General features: G+C 40.8%; 1 protein-coding gene across 8 annotated transcripts in view; it reads left to right on the plus strand.

Moving 5' to 3' along the window:
* The window catches only part of AHCYL2 (adenosylhomocysteinase like 2), a 212,763-nt gene that overhangs the window by 142,548 nt on the left and 45,255 nt on the right, over positions 1-24,960 (plus strand). For 2 of the 8 annotated variants that reach the window (XM_005550750.4, XM_005550744.4), the window contains one exon: positions 17,656-17,767. In XM_005550750.4, coding sequence (XP_005550807.1) covers positions 17,656-17,767 — 112 coding nt within the window. Of the gene's footprint in view, positions 1-5,957; positions 5,986-6,283; positions 6,366-13,367; positions 13,655-17,655; positions 17,768-24,960 lie in introns of those variants that run through there. The other 6 variants (XM_074035973.1, XM_005550751.4, XM_005550746.4 and 3 more) reach the window with 5 other exon arrangements.

Here is a 24,960-nt window from a genome sequence, read left to right on the forward strand (position 1 = left end):
ACAATTTATTGAATCAATTTTTTCTGTTTATGGACTTTTTGGTTGTTTTCAGCTTGGGGACCATAAAAATTAACGTTGCTATGATCATTCTTGTATGTCTTTCGGTACCCATATGAAAATATTTCTCCTGGATATATATCTAGGTGTGGAACTGCTAGGTTATGGGGTATGCATATGTTCAGCTAGATAATGTCAAACAATTTTCCAAAATACTTGTTCTAGTTTATATTCCTACCAGCAAGATATCAGTATTCCAGTTGCTTCACATCCTTCGGTCTCTGTCATTTTAGCCTTTCTAGATAATGGTGTCACATTGTGGTTTTCATCTATATCTTACCACCACCACTACCATTACCAATACAACCACTTAAAAAAAATTGTGGTAAATATACATAAGATTTACCACTTTAACCATTTTTAAGTAAATAGTTCAGTGGCATTAAGTGCATTCACATTGTTGTGCAACCATCACCACCATCCATCTCCAAAACTTTTTCATTATCTCAAACTGCGACTCTATACCCATTAAACAACAATTCCTGATTCTCCCTTCCCTCCAGCCCCTGGTAACCACTGCTCTACCTTCTGTCTCTATGAATTTGACTACAACAGAGAGCTGCAGGAGCTGATACAGTTTGCATAACTTTTCTTTTGAAGTTGCCAATTCCTCACCTACATGTTAAGGGTAATATAATCATATGCAGTGGTCTCACTCCTGCCCTGGCTATAGGTGTGTCTTCTAAGGCACATTATGGTAAAGTGGAATTATATTGGAAACAAATTTATAACTAGTACTTATACCTATTCCTTATGCCTTACACAGTCCTTGTCAGTTAATAGGCCTTCAGTTCTCAAATGTAATAGCTACTATTTTATTTCCATTTCAGAATTGTTGCAGAAAGATGTAGTGAGGTTGCAGTGTTCAAATAGTCTATTTTAGTTAAAACCTACAGTAAGGAAACAAAAAAAGTCATAACTAAAAACAACACTCAGTTTAGCCTGCCAAAGTGATATATTTTACTTGTGTTTATTCTTTTATTTATTTATTGGAGATGGAGTCTTTGCTGTGTTGCCCAGGCTGGAGAGCAGTGGCACAATGTCCACTCACCGCAACCTCTGCCTCCCGGGTTCAAGCAATTCTCCCTGCCTCAACCTCCTGAGTAGCTGGGATTACAGACACCCGCCACCACGCCCAGCTAATTTTTGTATTTTTAGTAGAGACAGGTTTCACCGTGTTGGCCAGGCTGTTCTCAAACTCCTGGCCTTAGGTGATCCACCCGCCTCGGCCTCCGAGGCTGGGATTACAGGCATGAGCTGCCATGCCTGGCCTATTCTTTTATTTTTAATCTTGTTTCTCTAAAAGTCATTTTCTTCTATGGTTTAACACTACCATGAAGGTCGTCATCTTCTATTTATTTAATAAATCATTACATAGAGAAAATAGGCTGGGCACGGTAGCTCATTTCTGTAATCCCAGCACTTTGGGAGGCCAAGGCGGGAGGATCACTTGAGATGAACTCCTGGGAGTTCAAGACAAGCCTGGGAAACATAGTGAGACCCCTATCTCTACAAAAAATTTAAAAATTTGCCAGGTGTGGTGTTGCACACCTGTAGTCTCAGCTACTCAGGAGATTGAGGTGGCAGGATCACTTGAGCCTAGGAAGTCAAGCAATGATCATATCACTGCACCTCAGCCTGGGTGACACAGTGAGACCCTGTTATGTTAGAATAGAATAGAATAGAATAGAATAGAATAGAATATTAATTTTTTTCTCTTTTTAAAAATTAATAGAAAAATTAATAGAATATTAATTAAAAAAAATTTTTTAACTTTAAAAAATTGTTTTATTTTTGAGATGGAGTCACACTCTGTCACCCAGGCTGGAGTGCAGTGGCACGATCTCGGCTCACTGTAACCTCTTCCTCCCAAGTTCAAGTGATTCTCCTGCCTCAGCCTCCTGAGTGACTGGGATTTTAGGCGCGGGACACTGTACCTGGCTAATTTTTGTGTTTTTAGTAGAGACGGGGTTTCACCACGTTGACCAGGCTGGTCTCGATCTCCTGACTTTAGGCGATCTGCCCGCCTCGGCCTCCCAAAGTGCTGGGATTACAGGCGTGAGCCACTGCGCCCAGCTTCTTTTACCTTTACTTTTTAAATTATTGTTATTATTACCACACTAACCTACACTATCAATATGATCTAGTAATTTTCTTATCACTGAAATATTCTAAGGGTTGGACTTCACTCTAGCCATAAAATAGACCTTTGGCCTTAATTTGTTCCAAAACTTTCATTATAATGCAGATCAAAATGGATTACAATGGGTGCAGATCAAGCAATGGAAAGTGGATTATATGTTCCTGAAGAGATAGTATAATTAAGGACTAAAACCCTACTAAGGACTTATCGTCAAGTAAGTCATATAGCTATAGTCAGTAGTATAACTAAGCCCCTATAAATATAAAACAGTGTTCCTTCTTCTATAAAATGAACATAAACATATTGAATAGAGTATGCAAGTTGCTCCCAAAGTATAATAAAGTATATGTACAGCATACAGAAATTTTAAATTTGGTGATTTGCTAAGCACCTACTATATCCCAGGTATTGTAGGCAAATCAAAGTAGGCTAAGCCGCTGAAGAGCATGGAGACTAACAAGGGGTAACACACATACATAGGAACTATAATTTGAGGAATGGTGAGAATAGTGATATAGCCAAAGAACAATATTAGATGAAGGGGAGATTCCTTTTTTAAGGTCAGGTTTCATGGTAGAAGTATCATTCCTTTAAACATTTGAAAAAGTGAAGATGATGGAAGTGAAGGCAGAAACGAATGCATTTCAATTTGAGAAAATGACACGAGCAAAGGTATTGAGGTGGGAAAGAACACAGCATAATAACAACATAATTAAGAGCTACCATTAACGCCTTAGAGTATGTACCCTTTTAAAATCCTTTCATCAGTCCTGTTAGGTAGGTGACTGTTATTATTTCCACCATACAAATTGGAAATTGGAGTTATATAGAGAGGTCAAATAAGTGGCAGAGGCAGGATTCTAACCTAACTCTGATTCCAAAACCACTGTTCATGGTCACCATACTGTAGTGTTTACATTCAAGAAGTAGCAGATAATACAGTCTACCTGGAGGATAGAATAAAAATACACATTATATACATACACACACATATATACACATATATATGTGTGTATATATATATGAAGTGGATAGTCTTCTGGGAAAGGATTTGTAGAGGGTTAAGAGGAGTGAAAATGAACAGAAAGGGATAGATGAAAGGTTTGGTGGAGGAGGGCGCAGAAATAATATCCAATTGATTGTTCTGGGGACTAAGGAAAAGGGGAAAATCAGAGGTGCCTGAGGTTTCATATATGGTTGCCTGAGGACAGTGGCATCACAAACACAAATAGAAAAGTGAGGAGAAGTGTTGTTTGGAGGGGAGTAAGAAAGATGGAGCAGTAATTTTGATTGTAGACGTGTTGCGTTTAAAGCACAGATGGGGCCGGGCGCAGTGGCTCAAGCCTGTAATCCCAGCACTTTGGGAGGCCGAGATGGGCGGATCACGAGGTCAGGAGATCGAGACCATCCTGGCTAACACGGTGAAACCCCGTCTCTACTAAAAAATACAAAAAAACTAGCCCGGCGAGGTGGTGGGCGCCTGTAGTCCCAGCTACGGGAGGCTGAGGCAGGAGAATGGTGTAAACCCAGGAGGCAGAGCTTGCAGTGAGCTGAGATCTGGCCACTGCACTCCAGCCTGGGCAACAGAGCGAGACTCCGTCTCAAAAAAAAAAAAGCACAGATGAAATACACCATTGGCAATTTAGGCAACAGATGTGACTTCTCATTTTAAGAAGTTCTCTGGGTTAAAAAGAAGACCAGAGGACAATAACTAGAGGTTGCTAGGAGCTAAGACTTTATCAGAGTTGACACTCTGACTTCAGTGGGCCTTATCTTCCCTGCATCTCATCACCCTCTGTCCTGACATCGCTCAAATCGCCTCACTCCATAGCTCCTCTAAGACCACAGCTTCCTTTACGTCTACCCCTGCTGTTCTTATTTCGCCTGCTCTCCACCCTCCCTGTGATCCCTTGATACCTCTGAATGCACCCTGGTTCAACAGTCCCCGTTTTCACCTGCCTTTCTCTACAGTCAAACCTCTGGCCATTCATTTGAATTCCGCCCTCTCTGGCATCTTACAGTACCTCTTCTGTAGATATTACCTTCCTCCCCTCCATTCCAAATCCAAAGGACCATCCTCTTAACTAGTGAAGGCCCTACAGGGAAATGAACTGTGAACTCCGAACATCTGAGACAGGTCTCGGTTAATTTAGAAAGCTTATTTTGCCAAGGTTAGAGGATATGCACTCAAGACACAGCCTCAGGAGGTCCCAATGACATGTGCCCAAGGTGGTCAGAGCACAGTTTGGTTTTATACATTTTAGGGGGACAGGAGACATCAATCAACATATGTATGATGAACACTGGTTCAGTCTGGAAAGGCAAGACATCTGGAAGCAGGGAGGGGGCTTCCAGGTCATGGGCAGATAAGAGACAAATGGTTGCATTCTTTTGAGTTTCTGATTAGCCTCTTCAAAGGAGGCAATCAGATGTGCATTTATCTCAGTGAGCAGAGGGGCGATTTTGAATAGAATCGGAGGCAGGTTTGCCCTAAGCAGTTCCAGCTTGACTTTTCCCTTTGGCTTAGTGATTTTGGGGGCCCAAGATGTTTTCCTTTCACAGAACCTATAATCATAATTATAATATTGTCACTGTTAGCTGTGGAGAAACTATCCTCTTCAATGGGAATTAACACTGTAAAGAGTCCTGGTCCTCCGAGACGGGCGGATCACGAGGCCAGGAGATCGAGACCATCCTGGCTAACACAGTGAAACCCCGTCTCTACTAAAAAAATACAAAAAACTAGCCGGGCGAGGTGGCGGGCGCCTGTAGTCCCAGCTACTCGGGAGGCTGAGGCAGGAGAATGACGTAAACCCGGGAGGCGGAGCTTGCAGTGAGCTGAGATCCGGCCACTGTACTCCAGCCCGGGCGACAGAGTGAGACTCCGTCTCAAAAAAAAAAAAAGAGTCCTGGTCCTTAAAGGGACCAAAGCAGGCATATCTTGTTAGACTTCCTTCATGCCTGAAACCTGTGGTACTCTTACTGGATAATATACTCTAGGAATGAACTAAGCAGGTGAGATAGGCTAGCTTACCTTTTTTCTAGTTATGTCTTATTTCCAAACTTCTGAAGTGTGCAGCAAGGAGGCAGTTGGTATGGAGACATAAAGCAGAAACAACTTCGGAGGTCCTTTAAGGTGATAGTGTACAGGGCTACTGCACTGGCATCCTGTTTCTTCCTGAAACCAGACCTGTGTGTAAAATCCAGCGTTGGTTAGGGACTTTGAGGCAGCACTAGTCTTGGTTGGAAACCCTGGCTGTCCTCTAAACCTACACTGTGGGGGCTCCTGACTAGCCTCAGTGAAGCCACTTTGCAATCAGCACCTGTGTCTCTGTAGCTGAGAGCCTTGAGGCCTTCGTGTATGTAGCACAGGGAACCAGCAGAGGGAGCTGTCGTCCCAGAACTTTCTTAGAGCTTCTAAGAAGTTCTGATTTTGAAAAAGATCTTCCTAGGCTCCATCCGAACTTCCCATGCAATAAGACACTAACTTGAGATATGTGACATTTTGCTGCCAGACCCCTGGTGTGAGCAGATGGGGAGCTTCTGCATAGCTGTTTAAACTTGAAAGCCCTAGGAGCTCTTGATTTCAAGGAAACGCCTGTTTACTGATCCAAATCAAGCAACTCTTGAGAAATGGGAGTGCCTTCCTTACCTCAGTCTTTATTGATCTTGGTATCCGCACCTCCAGTGACGTGTCCTGAAGGGTGGGAGAGAATTCCTAAGTGCCTCACACACAGGGAAAGAAGGAAGTCCAACTAATGCTGCAGAAAGTCCCCACTGGGGAGGTGCGGGTAGTGTTTGGGTAGTATTAAACAGTGAGTGCCCTGTGAGAAGAGAGGCACAGTGCCTGGGTGCAGCACTTTGCATCAGCCCTGATTCTGAAATCAGAAACAGAGGCTTTGAAGCCGGCCAGTAAGGGGTTGTCAGGCAGTTGACTAATGCTCTTGATTTGAATCGGGGGCTGCTGTGAAAAGGGATGCAGCTTCTCTAGCCACTGTGAACTGAATCTCACTAGGGTTGGGTCTGCTTTGGGGCACTCAGATAACCCCGGTATTTCCAAACCAGCTTTCCCTTTTGCTTCAGGACGTATCTTACCCAAGCCTGCACTATGGAGAAGTGGGACGGTAATGAGGGCACCTCAGCTTTTCACATGCCTGAGTGGATGGTGAGTTCTCTGGTCGTTTTGTTTCTCCTTCTGTTTCTTGATAATGAGAGGCAACTATTTTTGCCGGGTGACAAGGATCACCTGTAAGAAGCTCCTACCAAGATCCGTGGTTGGAAAAAGTTATTACTGTAAGTTCTGATTAGTTCCTAGGTACTAGGTCACCGCTGTTTCTTAATTATCTGCGAAGCTGGGAAAGGTATGAGAGTTGCGTGGCCCCAGCTTGTTGCCTGGTTGTCTCTGGTGGGCGGGGGCTTTCCTCCGGCTGCTGGTATGATGTATGGGTTGTGTTTCCTGTGACTGTTTTGCACTTCTGTTTTCAACCTGATGCTTCATTTGTTTCTCTGGGGGTAAAGAAAAAGAACAATGATGAGAAAAAAACAAAAACAGAACTTACAGAAATGGTGCTCTCTCAAGTCTGAGAAGATTTCAAACATTTCTCCCCTCCCTGCCTGTATTTTTCCCTTCAGTCACAACATTTTCCTATTTTCCCCCCAGCTATCCTTTATATATATATTTCTCTAAGGCAGGAACTGTAGCCCTCTTGGTACAGTTCTTCAGACTACCATATTTGCCTGATCAGTAGTTTTACTATAATGATAATAAGGACTTATTTGTTCATAAGAACTAGCATATAAACCTATTATATTGGATTGAATTTCAACTTTTAATTTAAAAACAATAACCATCCTTATGTTTCTAAATAGTTTCTTCAGGTTTATGTTTACAGGTTTGTGTCTCCCCACTATGGAAAACTAGTTAGACTCTCTAAAACATATTTCAGGTTCTTTTTAGTGTTTACAGAATTATGGATTTGAAGAAATAACTATTGATAATGAGATAGAATATATAGTAGGCCTAACAAAGGCCCCGCTGAGGAAATTACATTTCAACTCATTGTTACAACTATTGTTTATTGTTTTGGGGGAGGTTATTGCTGTTCTTAATGTTGTTTCAGAACATTATGTTCAGGTTTTTTTTTTTTTTTTTTTTTGAGATGGAGTCTGGCTTTGTTGTCCAGGCTGGAGTACAGTGGCGGGATCTCAGCTCACTGCAGCCTCCGCTTCCTGGGTTCAAGTGATTCTCCTGCCTCAGCCTCATGAGTAGCAGGGATTACAGGTGTGCACCACCACACAGGGTAATTTTTGTATTTTTGGTGGAGACGGGGTTTCACCATGTTGGCCAGGCTGGTCTTGAACTCCTGACCTTAGGTGATCCACTCAACTTGGCCTCCCAAAGTGCTGGGATTACAGGTGTGAGCCACCATGCCCAGCCTTGTGTTCAATTTTAAAACATTTTGTGGGAAGAAAACCTATCCATCTACAAGCTTATTCCAAGTAATGTAGTGTTTTAGAATTAATGGAAGGATTTATTTAATACTTCTGATTAGGTTGAGTGTTTTTGAATTTCTTGCTACTCACTAATAACAAGAAGGGGGGAAAAAGAAATTTGGTTTTCTTAGGGGAAGGGCCACGTTAAGGTATCAAACTTTAGTATTTCTATAAAGGAATATTACAGAAGAATTCTACTGAACATTAGTGTGCCAACTCAGAATCAATCAAAGTTTTACAGTAATTCTTATTTCTCTGTCATAGTCCTCACCGTCTTACAAGCTTAGCACATCCCCTTAAAGTTCAGTAGCAGCTCCTACTGAACTTTCACCCTATTTACCTTCTTTCTACTTATGTGAAAAGGAAAACTGCCCTAAAGGAGTTGGTGTGACCACTGCATAAGGGATATGATCTAAGGCTTCCCAACTTTTAGAAAACACTCTTTAAGAAAACACAGCTCTATAGTGCTGTGTCTTGGTTGGTAATAAATAAATAAATAAATAAATAAATAAATAAAAACATTTGTGGCCGGGCGCAGTGGCTTACGCCTGTAATCTGAGGCGGACAGATCACAAGGTCAGGAGATTGAGACCATCCTGGCGAACACGGTGAAACCCTGTCTCTACTAAAAATACAAAAAATTAGTGGGGCATGGTGGCGAGTGCCTGTAGTCCCAGCTACTCGGGAGGCTGAGGCAGGAGAATGGCGTGAACCCGGGAGGCGGAGCTTGCAGTGAGCCGAAATCCTATCATCTCACTCCAGCCTGGGCGACAGAGCCAGACTCCGTCTCAAAACAAACAAACAAACAAAATAATAATTTAGAAAAGCACAGCTCTGCTCTGTTTTAATAAAGTATTACTCTCAGGAATTTCTTGGCCACTCCGTCTCTTAAATAGCAGGAAAATACCTTTGCTCAGTATTTTGAACAGCAATAAAAAGGAATAGGGAGGGGCTAGTCTTCAATAACACGATTGTCTCATTTGCTAGCTTTTCCTTAGTAAAGACTTCTGAGGCTTTCTTTCAGATACCATGTAAGTCATTGACTCCTGACTTGGTCTGAAAGTACTTCATTTAGGCTGCTACTGATAGCCACTTAGCCAAGAAAGCTAACCTCTGAGCACCCTCCAGTGTATTGCCTATAGATTTCCAAACCTTGCTTGTGAAATGTTAAAGTGTCTTTTAATCCCTAAGAAAAAAACCCTTGCTCCAGCTCCCATGTTGGGCCAAAGTTTCAAGTTAAAGTTTTAACAAGTGTCTTACTCATGTTCCCATTTACATATTAGTGTAATGAAATTTCCACTGAAACTATCCCTGCCACCAAAAGAAATATGAGAAGCCTCTCAAATCTTCTTTCAGGAGAAAAATTTAGCAGAGAAGGTATATTACAACATCTCCCTTTTATTAAAAATCACCAGCAAAAAGGGACTTCATATCCCTCAGAGAATAGGACTCACACTACATATAACAGCTGACAGTACTCACATCTCTGATTCCCAGCAGGGAAATAAGCCAAGATGAAGCCTGAAGAACCCCAATCTCAAGAACTGACAAGGTAGACTTTCAAGGTTACGTTCCACCAATCACTGGAAAAATTCTCCTGGCGCCTCTGCTCCTCAGCTGTTTTCATGTGAAAGATTTTCTTAGCCTTGTTCAGACAGCTTTACTGCTGAAAGGTTGGGGAACACATCCTTTTAAAGATTGTCTTTATTAATGTGTTTTACTTCCCCTAAGAGATCTTTAGTCCCTTCTGGTACTAACCTCGACTAACATGCATGGAGATCAGCAATAACTTTTTCTATGTTTCTACATTTTAATATTTCCTCCTCCTCCCACTCCAGCTCTCTGTACTTTTCCATAGGAAATCTGGTTGATTGACTTTCTTGAGTACCCAGCCAGCTTGCTGCCCGATATTCTTGTGGCTAGAAGTAATCCTTTTCATAGGTAAAGAGTTAGTTCAAGCCACTGATTTGGCTTGGAAGAGAGAGGTGTTTTGAGGAATATCTGAACCATATCTACTTGGAAGTAGAGACAAAAACCTCCAAAGTATCTGATAAATGGTGGTAGAGGTAGCTTGACTATAACTCTAGGTCAGGATTGGTGCCTAAAACAGAAAGCCATTTGAAAAACTGATGAAAACTATGGGCTCTCTCCCCAGGATATTAAAAATACAAAATTTTGCATACTGTTGTAGGAGGTTCTAGACATCCATGGAATATAGGTTAAGAACATTTAATTTGAAAGAATAGAAATATTAATATTTTAGACTCGTATATCAATATGTAGTTTTCAAAACCCTCTCACATTATCTTATTATCTCAGCATACATTTTAGATAAGCAAAGTAGAAATGATTATCCCCATTTTAGAAATGATGACAGACCTTAGGAAGTAGAGACACAGATACATCCTTTGTAGTATTTATGTACTTGAAAAGGAATTGATTGGTTTCTCTTGGCCTGAACCTCTTTAGGATAAATAGATCTTCTATCCTCTCCATGAGTCCTGTTTTTCTTAATATGTTACCTATCTCTTCTTAAGAGCCTTAGGTTATGGAAATCAGAATTAGACCCACTTATCTTTAGACCCTGTTTTGGGTGTGAAGAAAGATCACCTCGGCTGGGCACAGTGGCTCATGCCTGTAATTGAAGCACTTTGGAGGGCCGAGGTGGACGGATCACCTGAGGTCAGGAGTTTGAGACCAGCCTGGCCAATATGGTGAAACCCCATCTCTACTAAAAAGTACAAAAAAAATTAACCGGGCGTGGTGGTGTGCTTCTGTAATCCCAGCTATTCAGGAGGCTGAGGCAGGAGAATCACTTGAACCCCGATAGGTGGAGGTTGCAGTGAGCCGAGATGGCACCATTGCACTCCAGCCTGGGAGACAAGAGGGATACTTCCATCTCAAAAAAAAAAAAAAGAAAGAAAAGAAAGGATCACTTCATTGTATTCTCTGACCTTTCAAATAACCTTTACTTTTCTGCCTGTGAAGGTGCCTCCATTGTTATAGCCATGATAGGATAGAATGGTTGATTAAGAAGAGTCAAGAGAATCAGGGCTGCTTTACTCACACTTGGAGAAAGTGTTAGAGCAGTGGTTCTCAAAGTGTGGTCTTCAGACCAGTAGCATCAGCATCTCCAGGGGAGTTACTCAAAACACAAAATCTTCAACCAGAGAATTGGAAGCTGAAAAAAAGAATTTTTTTTTTTTTAATTACAAAATACAAAATCTTGGGCCCTCTCCAGACCTTATAATTCTAAAACTCTGGTGGTTAAGATCCAGCAATGTGCTTTAATAAGCTCTCCAGGTGATTTTGATACAGCTAAAATTTTAGAATTACTGTATTCTATAAAAACTTGTTGACTGGGCACAGTGGCTCACGCATGTAATCCCAGCAAACCAAGGTGTGTGGATCACGAGGTCAGGAGATCGAGACCAGCCTGGCTAACAAGGTGAAACCCTGTCTCTACTAAAAAAAAAAAAATACAAAAAATTAGCCGGGCATGGTGGCACGCACCTGTAGTCCCAGCTACTGGGGAGTCTGAGGCAGGAGAATCACTTGAACCTGGGAGATGGAGGTTGCAGTGAGCTGAGATTATGCCACTGCACTCCAGCCTGGGTGACAGAGCGAGACTCAGTCTCAAAAAAAACCAAAACAAACAAACAAAACTTGTTAAGTGGTAAGGCTTTTCCTGTCAATCTCCTAAAATGTCTTCTGGTTATATTTGGTATAGAAATGCCAGTCCTTCTGGCTCAAGTTATCTGACTTCAGTCATTGGACGAAGGAGTTCCTTTTTACCTGAGTGAGGGAAAGGGGAACCAGCTTAGTACAAGTGGACTGAGGTGAACATTCTTGTTAGGAGGAGCAGAAGTTTAGAGATTCATCAAGCAAGCAAGTGATCTGTCTCACTTTGTGAAATTATGAGTAAGAGATCAGAATTGCTGTGGGTGATGGTGAACATTCGTATTTGAGTTCAATTAATTTCTGTTTCCATTTCTGGTAGTGGCATTGGGCAAAGTTGCCACTTAAAGAGCTGTTAGAGTTCTAATTCTTACATAATTAGGTGTTTTAAGTTGTGACTTGATCAGGGCCCCAAGATTATCCAGGATGATGTCATTTCTAAGATGTAATCTGATACGAAAATGAATTTAAAGAGTAATTTTAAATTAAGTAAATTTAAAGATAAAAGGAATGATTTGGGACTAGTACACCTGGGACTAGGACCTTTGGTCTTCTGACTTATATTATAAGGCATGGTATAGTAGATAGAGCTTTGGCTTTAGCATAAACACAGGCTCAAATTCCAGTCCCATCACTTACTTGCTGTGAGACCTTGGACAAATCATTTGTTCTCTCAGAGTTACACTTTCCCACTTTGTCAAGTGAGAATAATACTGCCTACTTCGTAAGGTTCTTGTACAAATTAATGGAAGTAACATATACATAGAACTGTGAATATAGGCACTTACCGAACTTTTCTCTTCCAGAGATGTCAATAAGCAGTATGCAATATGACCTCGCTCTAAATAAAGATTATCCTTAAAAAAGAATCTGCTGGCTGGGTGTGGTGGCTCACGCCTGTAATCCCAGCACTTTGGGAGGCCGAGGCAGGTGGATCACCTGAGGTCTGGAGTTCAAGACCAGCTGACTAAAATGGTGAAACCCCATCTCTACTAAAAATACAAAAATGTAGCCAGCGTGGTGGCACATGCCTGTAATCCGAGCTACTTGGGAGGCTGAGGTAGGAGAATCACTTGGACCCGGAAGGTGGAGGTTACAGTGAGCCGAGATCGCGTCATTGCACTCCAGCCTGGGCAAAAAGAGCAAAACTCTGTTTCAAAAATAAAAAAATAAAAAAATAATAGAATCTGCCATTTTATGTCCTTTCTTATGCTCAACAAGCAGTCTTTTTTTTTTTTTTTTTAAGGAAGAATTCACATCACTTTCCCCCAATCTATGTAGCAGACAGTTGAGTGTAGCTTTCTTCTTCACTATGTCTCTTTCAGAAATCAGCAAATAAAGAATGTGATTCTTTGTCCTTTTGCTTGAATATTTGGCATGTAATAAGATTGTTGTGATTCTGGGGACTGAGGAGATAAGAAACTTCCCTTTGTAGTCTTACCTTCCATGAACACACATTTTGTGAAAAGAGCAAACTCGGTCACCCTATGCCAAATCAGCAACAATCTTGAGCTGGGCCTAGAAACCAAATGTCAAACCTGTATAAAAGATGCACAATTCAGAGGAAAGCAGTGAACTGGAAAAATTGATTTCCTTGGTGACAGAGCTGAAATCAGTGTCCCCAGTCTAGCTAATCCAAGGACATAGAGTATAGGGTAGGGCCTGCCTGAGTACTTGGCACCATTAATTTTTTTTTCTTACTCTTTTAATAAAGTCTCTCATTGTTTTAGTGGCTCCGTGGTTAATTTTTTTCTAATGAGACTAGGTTAACTAAAATCATCTGACATGGAAAAGGAGGAGGTAAGGTTGAAAAGGAACCTAATTAGCAAGTTAATTATAGCAAGCAAAAAAGTGCAGTGGTTATATAAATAAGCTATTGTTATGCGCATGCAAGTTGGGCCTTGTCAGGGGACTTGCCAAGGTTTAGAGGTCAGAGGATCCATGTAATTAGGTGTTTAGGAAAAAAATAAATAAAAGCAAAACAGCCACCAGAAGTAGGAATGGCTGATGAGCCACTAACAGAAATGCCTTATTAAACTGGGGCTGTACTGCTGAAGGGGTTATTGGAGCTGCTTCAGGGATTCCAAGGAAGAGTAGTCCCCCACTCCCCAGCCCCAAAAGCTGGCTGGAACCAGAGCCAACAGAATTGCTGATGAGGAAAGTTTAAAGGCCTGATCACAAGGGTCCCTGGACCACAGAGGTGGCAGTGGGGCTGGTAATGTCACTATGCTGGGCAGCAAGAAGAAATACATTGTTAATGGCAACTCTGGGATTAAGGCCCAGGTGAGGCTAAGCTCTTATTTACCAGTCTTGCCGCTGCTATAGCCATTATTGTAAAAAGCCAGCTGCTTATACTCTTTTTCCCCTCCTTTCCTGCTTTCATCCGTCCCTCTGGCATAAGGTGAACTACCCCTCTTTTAACAGTCTCTTTTCCTCCTTTGCCTTAATGCCTGTTAGAATTAGGCAGTTCTCTCTCATATGGAAAAGGAGGATTTCTTTAAAAGATCCTGGTTCCAGACAAGGTAGGAAAGTTAGGGTTATAATCTACTAAGGTACCACAATTGGGGTGGGCAGATTACAAAACCAATCCATTACAAAGTGGACTGTTGAGTGAAGAATATATTGGTGTTTAATTATTGAGAGGAGGTAGACACCAGGGAGCCACTTAATTCATGTTCTAGTTGTCAGAGAAAGATACTTGTTTCCCGGGGAAAATTGTATAACTTATATTTAAGTGGTTAATCTTGCTCTAATATTTTTCTGTCTTAAAGAAACTTGACTTCAGTATCTAACCAATAAGCAAGGTTTTAGAACCCTATGTTCTAAGTGGATAAAGCCTTGCACAACCTAGTCTTCTTTAGTCCTAAAAGATAGCATGAACTTGTCCCAGGAAGGAGGGATTACTGTAAATAGAAAACACTATAGAGAAGACAGCTCAGCTCAGAGAAACTGGTTTGAGATGATAATGCAGCTAGATAGCTATGTGGTTTATTCACCCTGATCCTACAATCTAGGGAATAAGAGTGACTGGCCCCCTCTAGTGGTGTGTGTACATGGTGTGTGTGCATATGCACCCACATGTGCATGTACGCAGGTGTGAGGTTGTGTTGAGCATCTGAAACAGGGTTTATTCTTCTTTAAAGGGGACACTGGAAAAGTTAGTGACTCAGGGTGACCTTTGAAAAGTTCCATTATTATTCCTTTTCCTAGATGGGCTTCTAAAAAAGAATAAAGACATGTGACTGTTTTTGCAGCCTGACTGCTATCCACCTCCCAGCTTTCCACCTTTCCTCTTCTTCTTAGCTCTTTTTGCCCTTAAAAATCATTTTAACTTTAGACTTTGTTTATGTTTACCATATTTACTGAATATTCAACCAAGTATAGAAGTGAAGATAGAATATACTTCAGATATATTGATTCAGCACTTGATTGAGTGCCTAGGATTTGTGCCTGAGGATATAAGGGTGAACGAGTATCACAGCTTCTCCCTTTATAAGCCTATAGTTTATAGAGAATACAGGTAAGTAGACAGATAGTTACATTTAGTGTGGTAAGTGCTGTGCTAGGAGAAATGCAATACATGAAAGTTCATGTACGTCCTATGGGAGTACATGGAAAGGCACTTTATCTTTTTGGAATAAGTTGTTAGTTGAGCAAAATAATCATCTTTGTCATTTTTTTTGTTTGTATATGAAGAGCTTCTTATCTGATGAGTTTTCCTATTGCTGAAAACAATTTGCAAGCCCTAAAGCACTTTGCAGGCTTTATTTGTTGTTATGGCTATGAAAAGACTATGAATCCCCCTAAAAGGCAATGTGAAGCTAATTCAATTTGGCATTGGTCCCCTTGTCACAATACTCAAGTGACTCATTAGTTACCTCTAACTGTGGGAAGTGGAGCCATCAGTTCCTCCTTTCATTCTGGTGTACTATATGTTCTGCCCATCAAGGAACCATCTTTTTGTCATTAAAGGTAGAGTCACTTGTCAGATCTTTGATCATTTTCATTAGACCTTCCTCTGTGCCACCTTGGATTCAGAATAGGCAATTATACAAACAGAGAAAACGAAAAAGTTATTAATTGAATAAATTATATGAGCTTTTTTCCCCCAAACAAGTATAGTTTATAAATGACCTTTGATTTGTAGAGTATTATAAAGTATCAGCTGGAACCTCCAACAATAGGAGAAAGATAAAATTGTAAGAAAATCATTATCAAATAATCATCAAAAATGCAACCTCCAGAGTGTGATATGAGGTTTATACATATACAGTCAAGTAATCTGCTCCTTCTACATCTATTATAGTTAATGATCAATCTTACTGCTTTTAGGTATTTTATAACATCAAGTATTAAAAAATAAATATTTACTTACTAGCCAGGCGCGGTGGCTCACGCCTGTAATCCCAGCACTTTGGGAGGCCGAGGCGGGCAGATCACAAGGTCAAGAGATTGAGACCATCCTGGCTAACGTGGTGAAACCCCGTCTCTACTAAAAATACACAAATTAGCTGGGCGTGGTGGCACACAACTGTAATCCCAGCTACTCGGGAGGCTGAGGCAGGAGAATCGCTTGAACCCGGGAGGCGGAAGTTGCAGTGAGCCAAGATCACGCCACTGTACTCCAGCCTGACTACAGAGTGAGACTCCATCTAAAAAAAAAACAATTTACTTACTAGTACTGGAAAGCTAACTAGTATATTTTAGAAAAGCTTTAACGAATTAGTGTGGCTACCTGCAGGAGTTACGAGAGCATTGAACTGTGGGGATCGGGTAGGGAGTGGATTTATTGAATTTTCTGCTATGTTTCAATTTACATGCATTGTCTTATTGAACCCTCTCTAAAACCTGTGAGGTAAGTACTTTTATCTCTGTTGTATTTATGGAAAAATGAGACTCACTAAAGCATCTTGAGCAACATCACACAGTTAATGAGTGGCATAGCCAGAATTTAAATGCAATTTCAGAATGTTCATTCTTAATGAAAAGCCTTTTTAAAAATTATTAAATCATACCATTTCCTGATATTCTTGAAACCTGAATGCAAGTCATTCTGCCTTCCTGTACCTTGCAATTTTCTCATTTAGATATATGGAGCTTACAAATATAATAATCTCAAATATTCTTTCCTGTACCTTGCAATTTTCTCATCTAGATATATGCAGCTTACAAATACGATAATCTCAAATATTCTTTCCAGTTTTACTTTTCAGTGAAACTGTGGAAAATATTTCTGAATATGACTCAACTTTCTAAAAATTTAAGCAGAATATCCCATTCTCTATTTGTGGGGAGTGGGGTGTCACAATTTTATTGTAAAAAGCATATAGTCCAAGAGTGGCCCAGGCACACTGGCTCATGCCTATAATCCCAGCACTTTGGGAGGCCGAGGTGGGTGGATCACTTGAGGTCAGGAGTTCGAGACCAGCCTGGCCAACATGGTGAAACCCCGTCTCTACTAAAAATACAAAAATTAGCAGGGCATGGTGGTGTGTGCCTGTAATCCTAACTACCAAGAGGCTGAGGCATGAGAATCACTTGAACCCGGGAGGTGGAGGTTGCAGTGAGCCAAGATTGTGCCACCGCACTGCAGCCTGGGTGACAGAGTAAAAGTCCATCTCAAAAAAAAAAGAGCGTATCAAAGATTTAAATTTGATTAGAAACATAGTAGGAAAAGAATGAGACATCGCCAGACACAGTGACACATGCTTGTAGTCCCTGCTATGTGAGAGGATGAGGTGAGAGGATTGCTTGAACCCAGGAGTTCAAGGCCAGCCTGGGCAATATGGAAAAACCCCATCTCGGCCAGGCGCGGTGGCTCACGCCTGTAATCCCAGCACTTTGGGAGGCAGAGGCGAGCGGATCACTTGAGGTCAGGAATTCGAGACCAGGCTGGCCAACATGGTGAAACCCCATCTCTTCTAAAAATACAAAAATTAGCCGGGCGTGGTGGCGGGCACCTGTAGTCCCAGCTACTCGGGAGGCTGAGGCAAGAGAATCGCTTGAACCCGGGAAGTGGAGCTTGCAGTGAGCCGAGATCACGCCACTGCACTCCAGCTTGGGTGACAGAGCGAGACTCCATCTCAAAAAAAATAAAAATAAAAAATAAAAAAAAATAATAAAAGAATTAAAAAGTATTCTTCTCTTCAAAGAGTCTTAACATTCCAAACGTAGGTTGATACAATCAGATCAACTGTTAGGTGAAAGCCTATAATACAAGCCTTGAATTGCTGTCTCAAAATGGAGGTTCTTTTTCTCCATATAACTAGGTTTCTTTTTCTTAGCAGATCCAGTTTGCTGACCAGAAGCAAGAATTCAACAAACGTCCCACCAAAATTGGACGTCGCTCTCTGTCTCGTTCCATTTCTCAGTCATCTACTGACAGCTACAGCTCAGGTGAGTACTGAGCTGCTGTGGACCCAGCTGTTGAGGCTAATAAGTATGATCTCAATGGGCCCTCCTGTCTATCCAAGGCTAATTAAGCATGACCAAGACTGTGCTTTGAATAAAAAATACTCTGAGTTAAAATTTAGACTAAAATTCTGGGTGGAATCTTTGGATTCCTCTTGGCGGTTCAGATTGGAGCTTAATAGAGGCCTCCGCTTCCAATAGAGGCAGAAGAGGGTGATTAAGGAAATTGAATTCTTTAATCTACTCAGAAGGGTGGGAATATGTCATTGATGACCTTTCCTGAACAGTGTGTGTATATATTTGTGGGTTTTTTTTTTTTTTAATCCTTCAAAAATAAAAAAGTTCTTCATCCCTCCATCTGATACTTGCAAATTAACAGGGAAACCTCAATTGCCCCAAGAAATAAGGAAGACACTGCAGCTAGTTCAAGCAAGTGAGCCCTTTGCCTTCTCCCCTAAGCCGTGACATTGGACTTCTTGTTACTCCTCCCATCCTTTGCACTGGCATTAATTCAAATACATGTGCCCTGGGACTGAGTTATCATTTAATGCCAGGTAAGCTGTTACTGTGTAGGACCCCTTCAAGGCATTGGCCATTTGTGCTAAATGCTGCCTAGTATGAGTCTGATTCAATAAGGAGTTAGTTTATTTTGCTCTTGTGTTGGGATGTGGTAGGGAACTGAGTGCTTGCCCTAGTTACCTCTTCACATTATAAATAGTAATATTCATTAGAAAATTTTTATCATGACCTGAAATTTTATTTATTCTTCATACAAATAGGAAAGTAATATTTGTTATATAAAGTTGAAGAACAGTTGTTTGGGAAGCTAGCTTTTAGGCGGGGTAGATTATATACTTTTTACATTTCTCTTTTTACTTTCTCCCCACAGTAACAGTGAATGATGTAAAGCATATGACATCACTTCCTATGGATTTTTATCTAAAGATACAGAATCTTGTACTACCTTTTTTCGGGGGTAGCACAGGATTTGAGACAGGGTCTCACTCTGTCACCCAGGCTGGAGTGCAAGTGGCATGGTCATAGCTCACTGCAGCCTTGACCTCATGGACTGAAGTCTACTGAGTATCTGAGACCACAGGCGCCCACCACCATGCCTGCCTAAATTTAAAATTTAAAATTATTTGTAGAAATGGAATCTTGCCATGTTGCCCGGGCTGGTCTCGAACTTCTGGGCTCAAATGATTCTCCTCAGCCTCCCCAAATTCTGGGATTACAGGTGTGAGCCACTGCGCCTAGCCGGGAAACCTATCTTATTCTACTGAAATAAGCAGTGTTGAAAATTCACGAACTGTTTAATGTAACTCTGGAAACCATAATAATTGTGAAAAATGTGAATTGTAAAATAGTTTGTAACATTTTAAGCTGTGGGTTTCTGCATGTAATCTAAAGATTGATACTAAGTAATAATAATAATGTCAAATTTTAACTCCAGCTCAGTCTCTCCCCTACACGCTAGATATACATATCCAACTATATTCCTGCAGAGGAAACCAATACCTGCCTTCCCACCCAACCCCCATAGTCAGGAAGTGTACTTTAAAAAATATCTATTTACCTGGAAGAGAGTAATGATGCCCTTGGTTTCTAAGTGAGCACATAGTGACTTGGCATAGCTCGTTGGTAAATGATATGGACTGGTATCATCCTGGTAAACTTGGACCTTTTAGATTAAACTATATGAAATTACCATTTTTTTAAGTCAAAAATTGCCAACCTAATGTATCTATTTAATGATATTAAGTTCAGGTGCAGGAAGTCAAAACATCCTGGAGAAGAAAAAGAACTTAAAGATCTCATTCGGCTTCCCACTAATTGCTGACCTCTTTGGGAGCATTTTAAATCATAGGATGCTACTTACTATACATAGTTATTTATCTCCTGATAAGTTCTTATATAATCCCTGGAATTTAAAGATTTTATTTAAAATTTGCTGGTTTTGTTTGCCTGATTTGGGGGTATCCCACTGTCCTGGTTACCCTCATCTGGACATATTTCAGATTAGGTATCATTTTAAAAATATTATGCCTATCAACATAATATTCTCAATGGTCTGAACTAATCTACAGGAAGTGTTCCGTAAACTCAGTGCTTTTAAAATGAAACCCAGGCCAGGTGCGGTGGCTCACGCCTGTAATCCCAGCACTTTGGGAGGCCGAGGCGGGTGGATCACGAGGTCAAGGGATCGAGACCATCCTGGCTAACACGGTGAAACTCCGTCTCTACTAAAAATACAAAAAATTAGCTGGGCGTGGTGATGGGTGCCTGTAGTCCCAGCTACTCTGGAGGCTGAGGCAGGAGAATGGCGTGAACCCGGGAGGTGGAGCTGGCAGTGAGCCAAGATCGCACCACTGCCCTCTAACCTGGACCTGGAGGACAGAGCGAGACTCCGTCTCAAATAAATAAATAAATAAATAAATAAATAAAATGAAACCCAGACTGTTTGTTTCTTTAGCAGCTGCATCACATGCACTGTTGCTTTGTTTTGTTTTTTGTTTTTTTCTTTTTCTTTTCCCCTTTGAGTGAATGGTTGTCAAGCCCTTTTAAACAAACTCTGACTAGAAATGCCTACTACCTTGATTATTGGACTAGGAGTTAGGAGAGACATAGTTTCTAATCTTTGATCCATGTTTCATTTGTTGTGTGATGCTGGAAAACTTGCACCTGGCATCTTCATAACTCAGACAATGGAAAGTTACATACAATGATAGAAAAAAAGCTTCATGTGCATCGAATGAAAGCCAAGAGTAATGGAACTGACTCACAGCTTTCTAAATAATGACAAGACATATATGCAAATGTGTGTCAATAAGAACTTGGGACCCATTTTCAGCATACAGTATAATGGGTATACATTATTTAAATTATGTATAAAATTAAAAGTCATTTCTATGTATAAAAATTAAAAGTTATTTAAATTCAGCATACATTTAAATGACTAGGCTGGGCACAGTGGCTCATGCCTGTAATTCCAGCACTTTGGAAGGCCGAGACAGGCAGATCACCTGAGGTCAGGTGTCCAAGACCAGCCTTGCCAACATGGTGAAACCCTGTCTCCATAAAAAATATAAAAATTAGCTAGGCGTGGTGGCACACGCCTGTAATCCCAGCTACTCCGGAGTCTGAGGCATGAGAATCGCTTGAACCCAGGAGACAGAGGTTGCAGTGAGCTGAGATTGTGCCACTGCACTCCAGCCTGGGCAACAGAGTGAGACTCCATCTAAAAAAAAAAATTTTTTTTTTTTTAAATAATAATTTAGGCTGGGCGCGGTGGCTTATGCCTGTAATTCCAGCACTTCGGGAGGCCGAGGCAGGTGAATCACCTGAGGCCAGGAGTTCGAGACCAGCCTGACCAACATGGAGAAACCCCGTCCCTACTAAACATACAAAAATTCGCCGGGCATGGTGGCACTTGCCTGTAATCCCAGCTGCTCAGGAGGCTGAGGCAGGAGAATTGCTTGAACCCGGGAGACAGAGGTTGCGGTGAGCTGAGACTGTGCCATTGCACTCCAGCCTGGGCAACAAGAGTGAAACTCCGTCACAAAAAAAATTAATAATAATTTAAATGACTATAGAAATTAAACTGGAAAGCCCCAAAGACTGACCTCTTCCCTTCTCAGTTTATAGTTTCTCCCTAGATGAACTCATTTATCTCATAGGTTTAAATACCGTGTATTGGTGTTTGATTCTCAAATTTTATCCCAGCTTAAATCTCTCTCCTGTATATTAGATTCATGTATACAACTGCCTGCTAAGTCCTTTCACTTGAATGTTTTATAGGTATCTCTTTTTATTTTATTCTTTTTTTTTTTTTTTTTGAGACAGTGTCTTGCTTTGTTGTCCAGACTGGAGTATAGTGGCACAGTCATGGCTCACTATAGCCTCAAACTCTTGGGCTCAGCCAATCCTCCCACCTCAGCCTCCCTGGTAACTAGGACAACAGATGTGTACCACCACATCCAGCTAATTTTTGAAAATTTTTTTGTAGAGATGGGGGGGTCTCACTTTGTTGCCTAGGCTGGTCTCAAACTCCTGGCCTCAAGCAATCCTCCTGCCAAAGTGCTGGGATTACAGGCATGAGCCATGGCACCCAGCCCATAGACATCTCAAACCTCCCATGTATTAAAAACTGAGCTCCTCAGTTCCAACCTTACCCATCTTCAGTCTATTCTCAACACTACAGCCAAATGTATTCTTTTAAAATAAGTCATGCCATATCATTTCACTGCCTAAAACCTTCCAGTGGCTTCCCAATCTCACTCTTAGGTAAAGCCTAAAGTTCTTACAATGGCCTACATTGCTGTTCACCTCTCTACTTCCCTAAACCTCCCCACTCCCCGAGATGTTCATTTCACTCTGGCCTTGCTAGCCTCCTACTGTTATTTTGAAACATGCCAAGCACTCTCCTGCTTCAAGACCTTTGTACCTGTTCCCTCTGCCTGGAATGCTCTTTTTCCAGATACATGCATGGCTGGCTACCTTACCACCTCCAGTTCTTCACCAAAAATCATCAACTTCTCACTGAATCCTATCCTGGCTACTCTTTTAAATTGTACCCAACATGGTGACTATAGTTAATAACAATGTGTTGTATTCTAGAAAATTGCTAGGACAACAGATTTTAAGTGTTCTCACCACAAAGAAATGATAGGGATATGAGGTAATGCATATGTTAATTATCTCTGTTGAGCCATTCCACAATGTGTACATATCTCGAAAGGTCATGTTATACACATAAATATGTACAATTTTGTCAATTAAAAATTCATTAGAAATAAATACTATACAGAACTCCACCCAACATTCTCTATCAAATTTTCCTCTATTTTTCTTCATGGCACTTATCATATAACATATATATGTTACTAATATGTTTTGGTCTTTTCCCTTCTACTTAAATGCAGGATCCATGAGAACAGAGATTTTTTTTTTATTTTTTTTTTTCTGTTTTACATTGCTGTATTCCCAGCACTTAGAACTGTTTGACACATAAGAGGTACTCAATAAATACATATTGGTGAAAGGTGTTCAGAGACATTATACTTTTATACCCTTGTTGAGGTCTCTAATATACTCAGTGTGTGTGAACAACAAAAGCAGGTTTATGAGATTTCAAAAAAAGATACTTTCCTGTCCAAAGTGCTTGTTTTGCTGAAGATACTCAGAGGCTTACATAGGCTGTAGCCTCCTCTCCCTTCCTAGGGATCCTATTACTAAGTTTTGCCATGCTTTCATTTAGAAACCTCTACCAGCTTTTCTCAACCAGGGATCCTCATCTGAATCACAGAACACAGAAAATGATTTTATAGACTTTCTTAATTTTCCAAAAGATGATACATGACTAGTACCTTTCCAGATGTGTGGAAGAGAAGTTAATTCATTATGTACAATGAATGCTTCAAGGCATTAGGACTTAATTCTAGCAGAACCCAGGTTGAACAACGCTGCATTAATCCCTGAAACTATTTTATAAGAAGCAAACTTCTAAAAAGCTCTTCCCCTAAGGAAAAAAACCTCATAAAAACAAATGAACAGAAGAGACTTTTTTTTTAATCAGACCATTCTCAGTGATATATTTCTGAATAAGCTGTCTTTGCAGTGAGTTACTTGGTTAAGAATGAAGAGAGAAGACAGGAGTCCCTTCTTCACAATTGGTTCTTTTTTCCCCCAAACTCTACAATTCTTATAAAGTTTGAGATATTTTCAGATTTTTCTGAACAACAAAGTTTTGTTTGTTTGTATTTGAGATGCTAACATAGCTTTTTACATTCATCAGTGAAGTCTGCTATAACCAGACACACAGGTCCCTACTGTTACTTCCATTACCAAATGAATAGGTTAGTAGGTCCCTACTGTTACTTCCATTACCAAATGAATAGGTTAGGCCCAAGAGGAGTTGCCTGACATAAAATAGTCTAATAGGACTAATTCAGTCAGGGTTCTGACTGCTGCTTCTCCTAGCAGTAGCCCACAGTATCACAGCTGCTGAGAGGTAAAGCTTGAGCCTTAAAACGTGTATACATGTTCTGTGAGATAGATTGTGGATTCTTGATTCATCATGTTGTATTCTGATTTTGGAAAATAATGAAACAAGATAACATCCCATAGTACAGTTATACTGTACTTCGTACTCCTTTTCTACATAGAAACGGAACCCTTCTGGTTATCATCTCATTGATTCATAAGACTTTTCTGGTGGTAGTTGGGGGAAAGAGCATGAGGAAAGAGGGAATCTGTTACAGTTTACAGTTAGATAAATTGAAAATTGGTCACTTAACCACTTAGGGTTGAAGCTAGAGCTAGGATTTCAGGACTATTTTAGTAGGTTATTGGTTGTTCTCGCTTATTTAAACTATGACTCTGGGCTTTAGAGTATGCTGGCAATTACAAATATTTTAGAAACTCTGTTCAAGTGTGTTTGTGCGTATGTGCTGGGTTTCTCTAAATTTTCCTAGGAACAATCCTTAATGCTATCTCAACTGTCATCATGAGTTTGTTACTCTGTGGCAGAAATGAGTATGGATTCAAAGAATAAATGAGTAAATGTCACTAATTCAGCAATAACCTTTCCACTGTGTTTGCAGAACTAGTAATACATTCTCTTGGTCTGGATCTGTCAGCCATGTCGTATCCGCATAGTAGGACAATCTAGACAACTGATATTTTTGGTTCTTACCTGATAGCAGGTCCGTATAAGGAGTTCTTTGAGGCCGGGCATGGTGGCTCAAGCCTCTAATCCTAGCACTTTGGGAGGTCAAAGTGGGTGGATCACCTGAGGTCAGGAGTTCAAGACCAGCCTGCCAGCATGGCGAAACCCGTCTCTACTAAAAATGCAAAAATTAGCCGGGCACAGTGGCAGGCGCCTGTAATCCCAGCTACTAGGGAGGCTGAGGCAGGAGAATTGTTTGAACCCAGGAGGCGGAGGTTGCAGTGAGCCGAGATCGTGCCACTGTGCTCCAGCCTGAGTGACAGAGTAAGACCTTCTGTCTTCAAAAAAAAAAAAAAGGCTCTTGGAAAATAAATACATTCTGGCTCAAAGAAAAACATTGGTTGAATTAACTGTAACTACTTGACTACTGTTAAGAAAGTAAAATACTTTTTTTTCCAGCTTTTAGAATAGGGAAGTGGTATAAAGATTTTTTTTTTTTTCTTTGAGTTCG

This window comes from Macaca fascicularis, chromosome 3, assembly GCF_037993035.2.
Source record: "Macaca fascicularis isolate 582-1 chromosome 3, T2T-MFA8v1.1".
In the NCBI taxonomy this organism is placed as follows: Eukaryota; Metazoa; Chordata; class Mammalia; order Primates; family Cercopithecidae; genus Macaca; species Macaca fascicularis.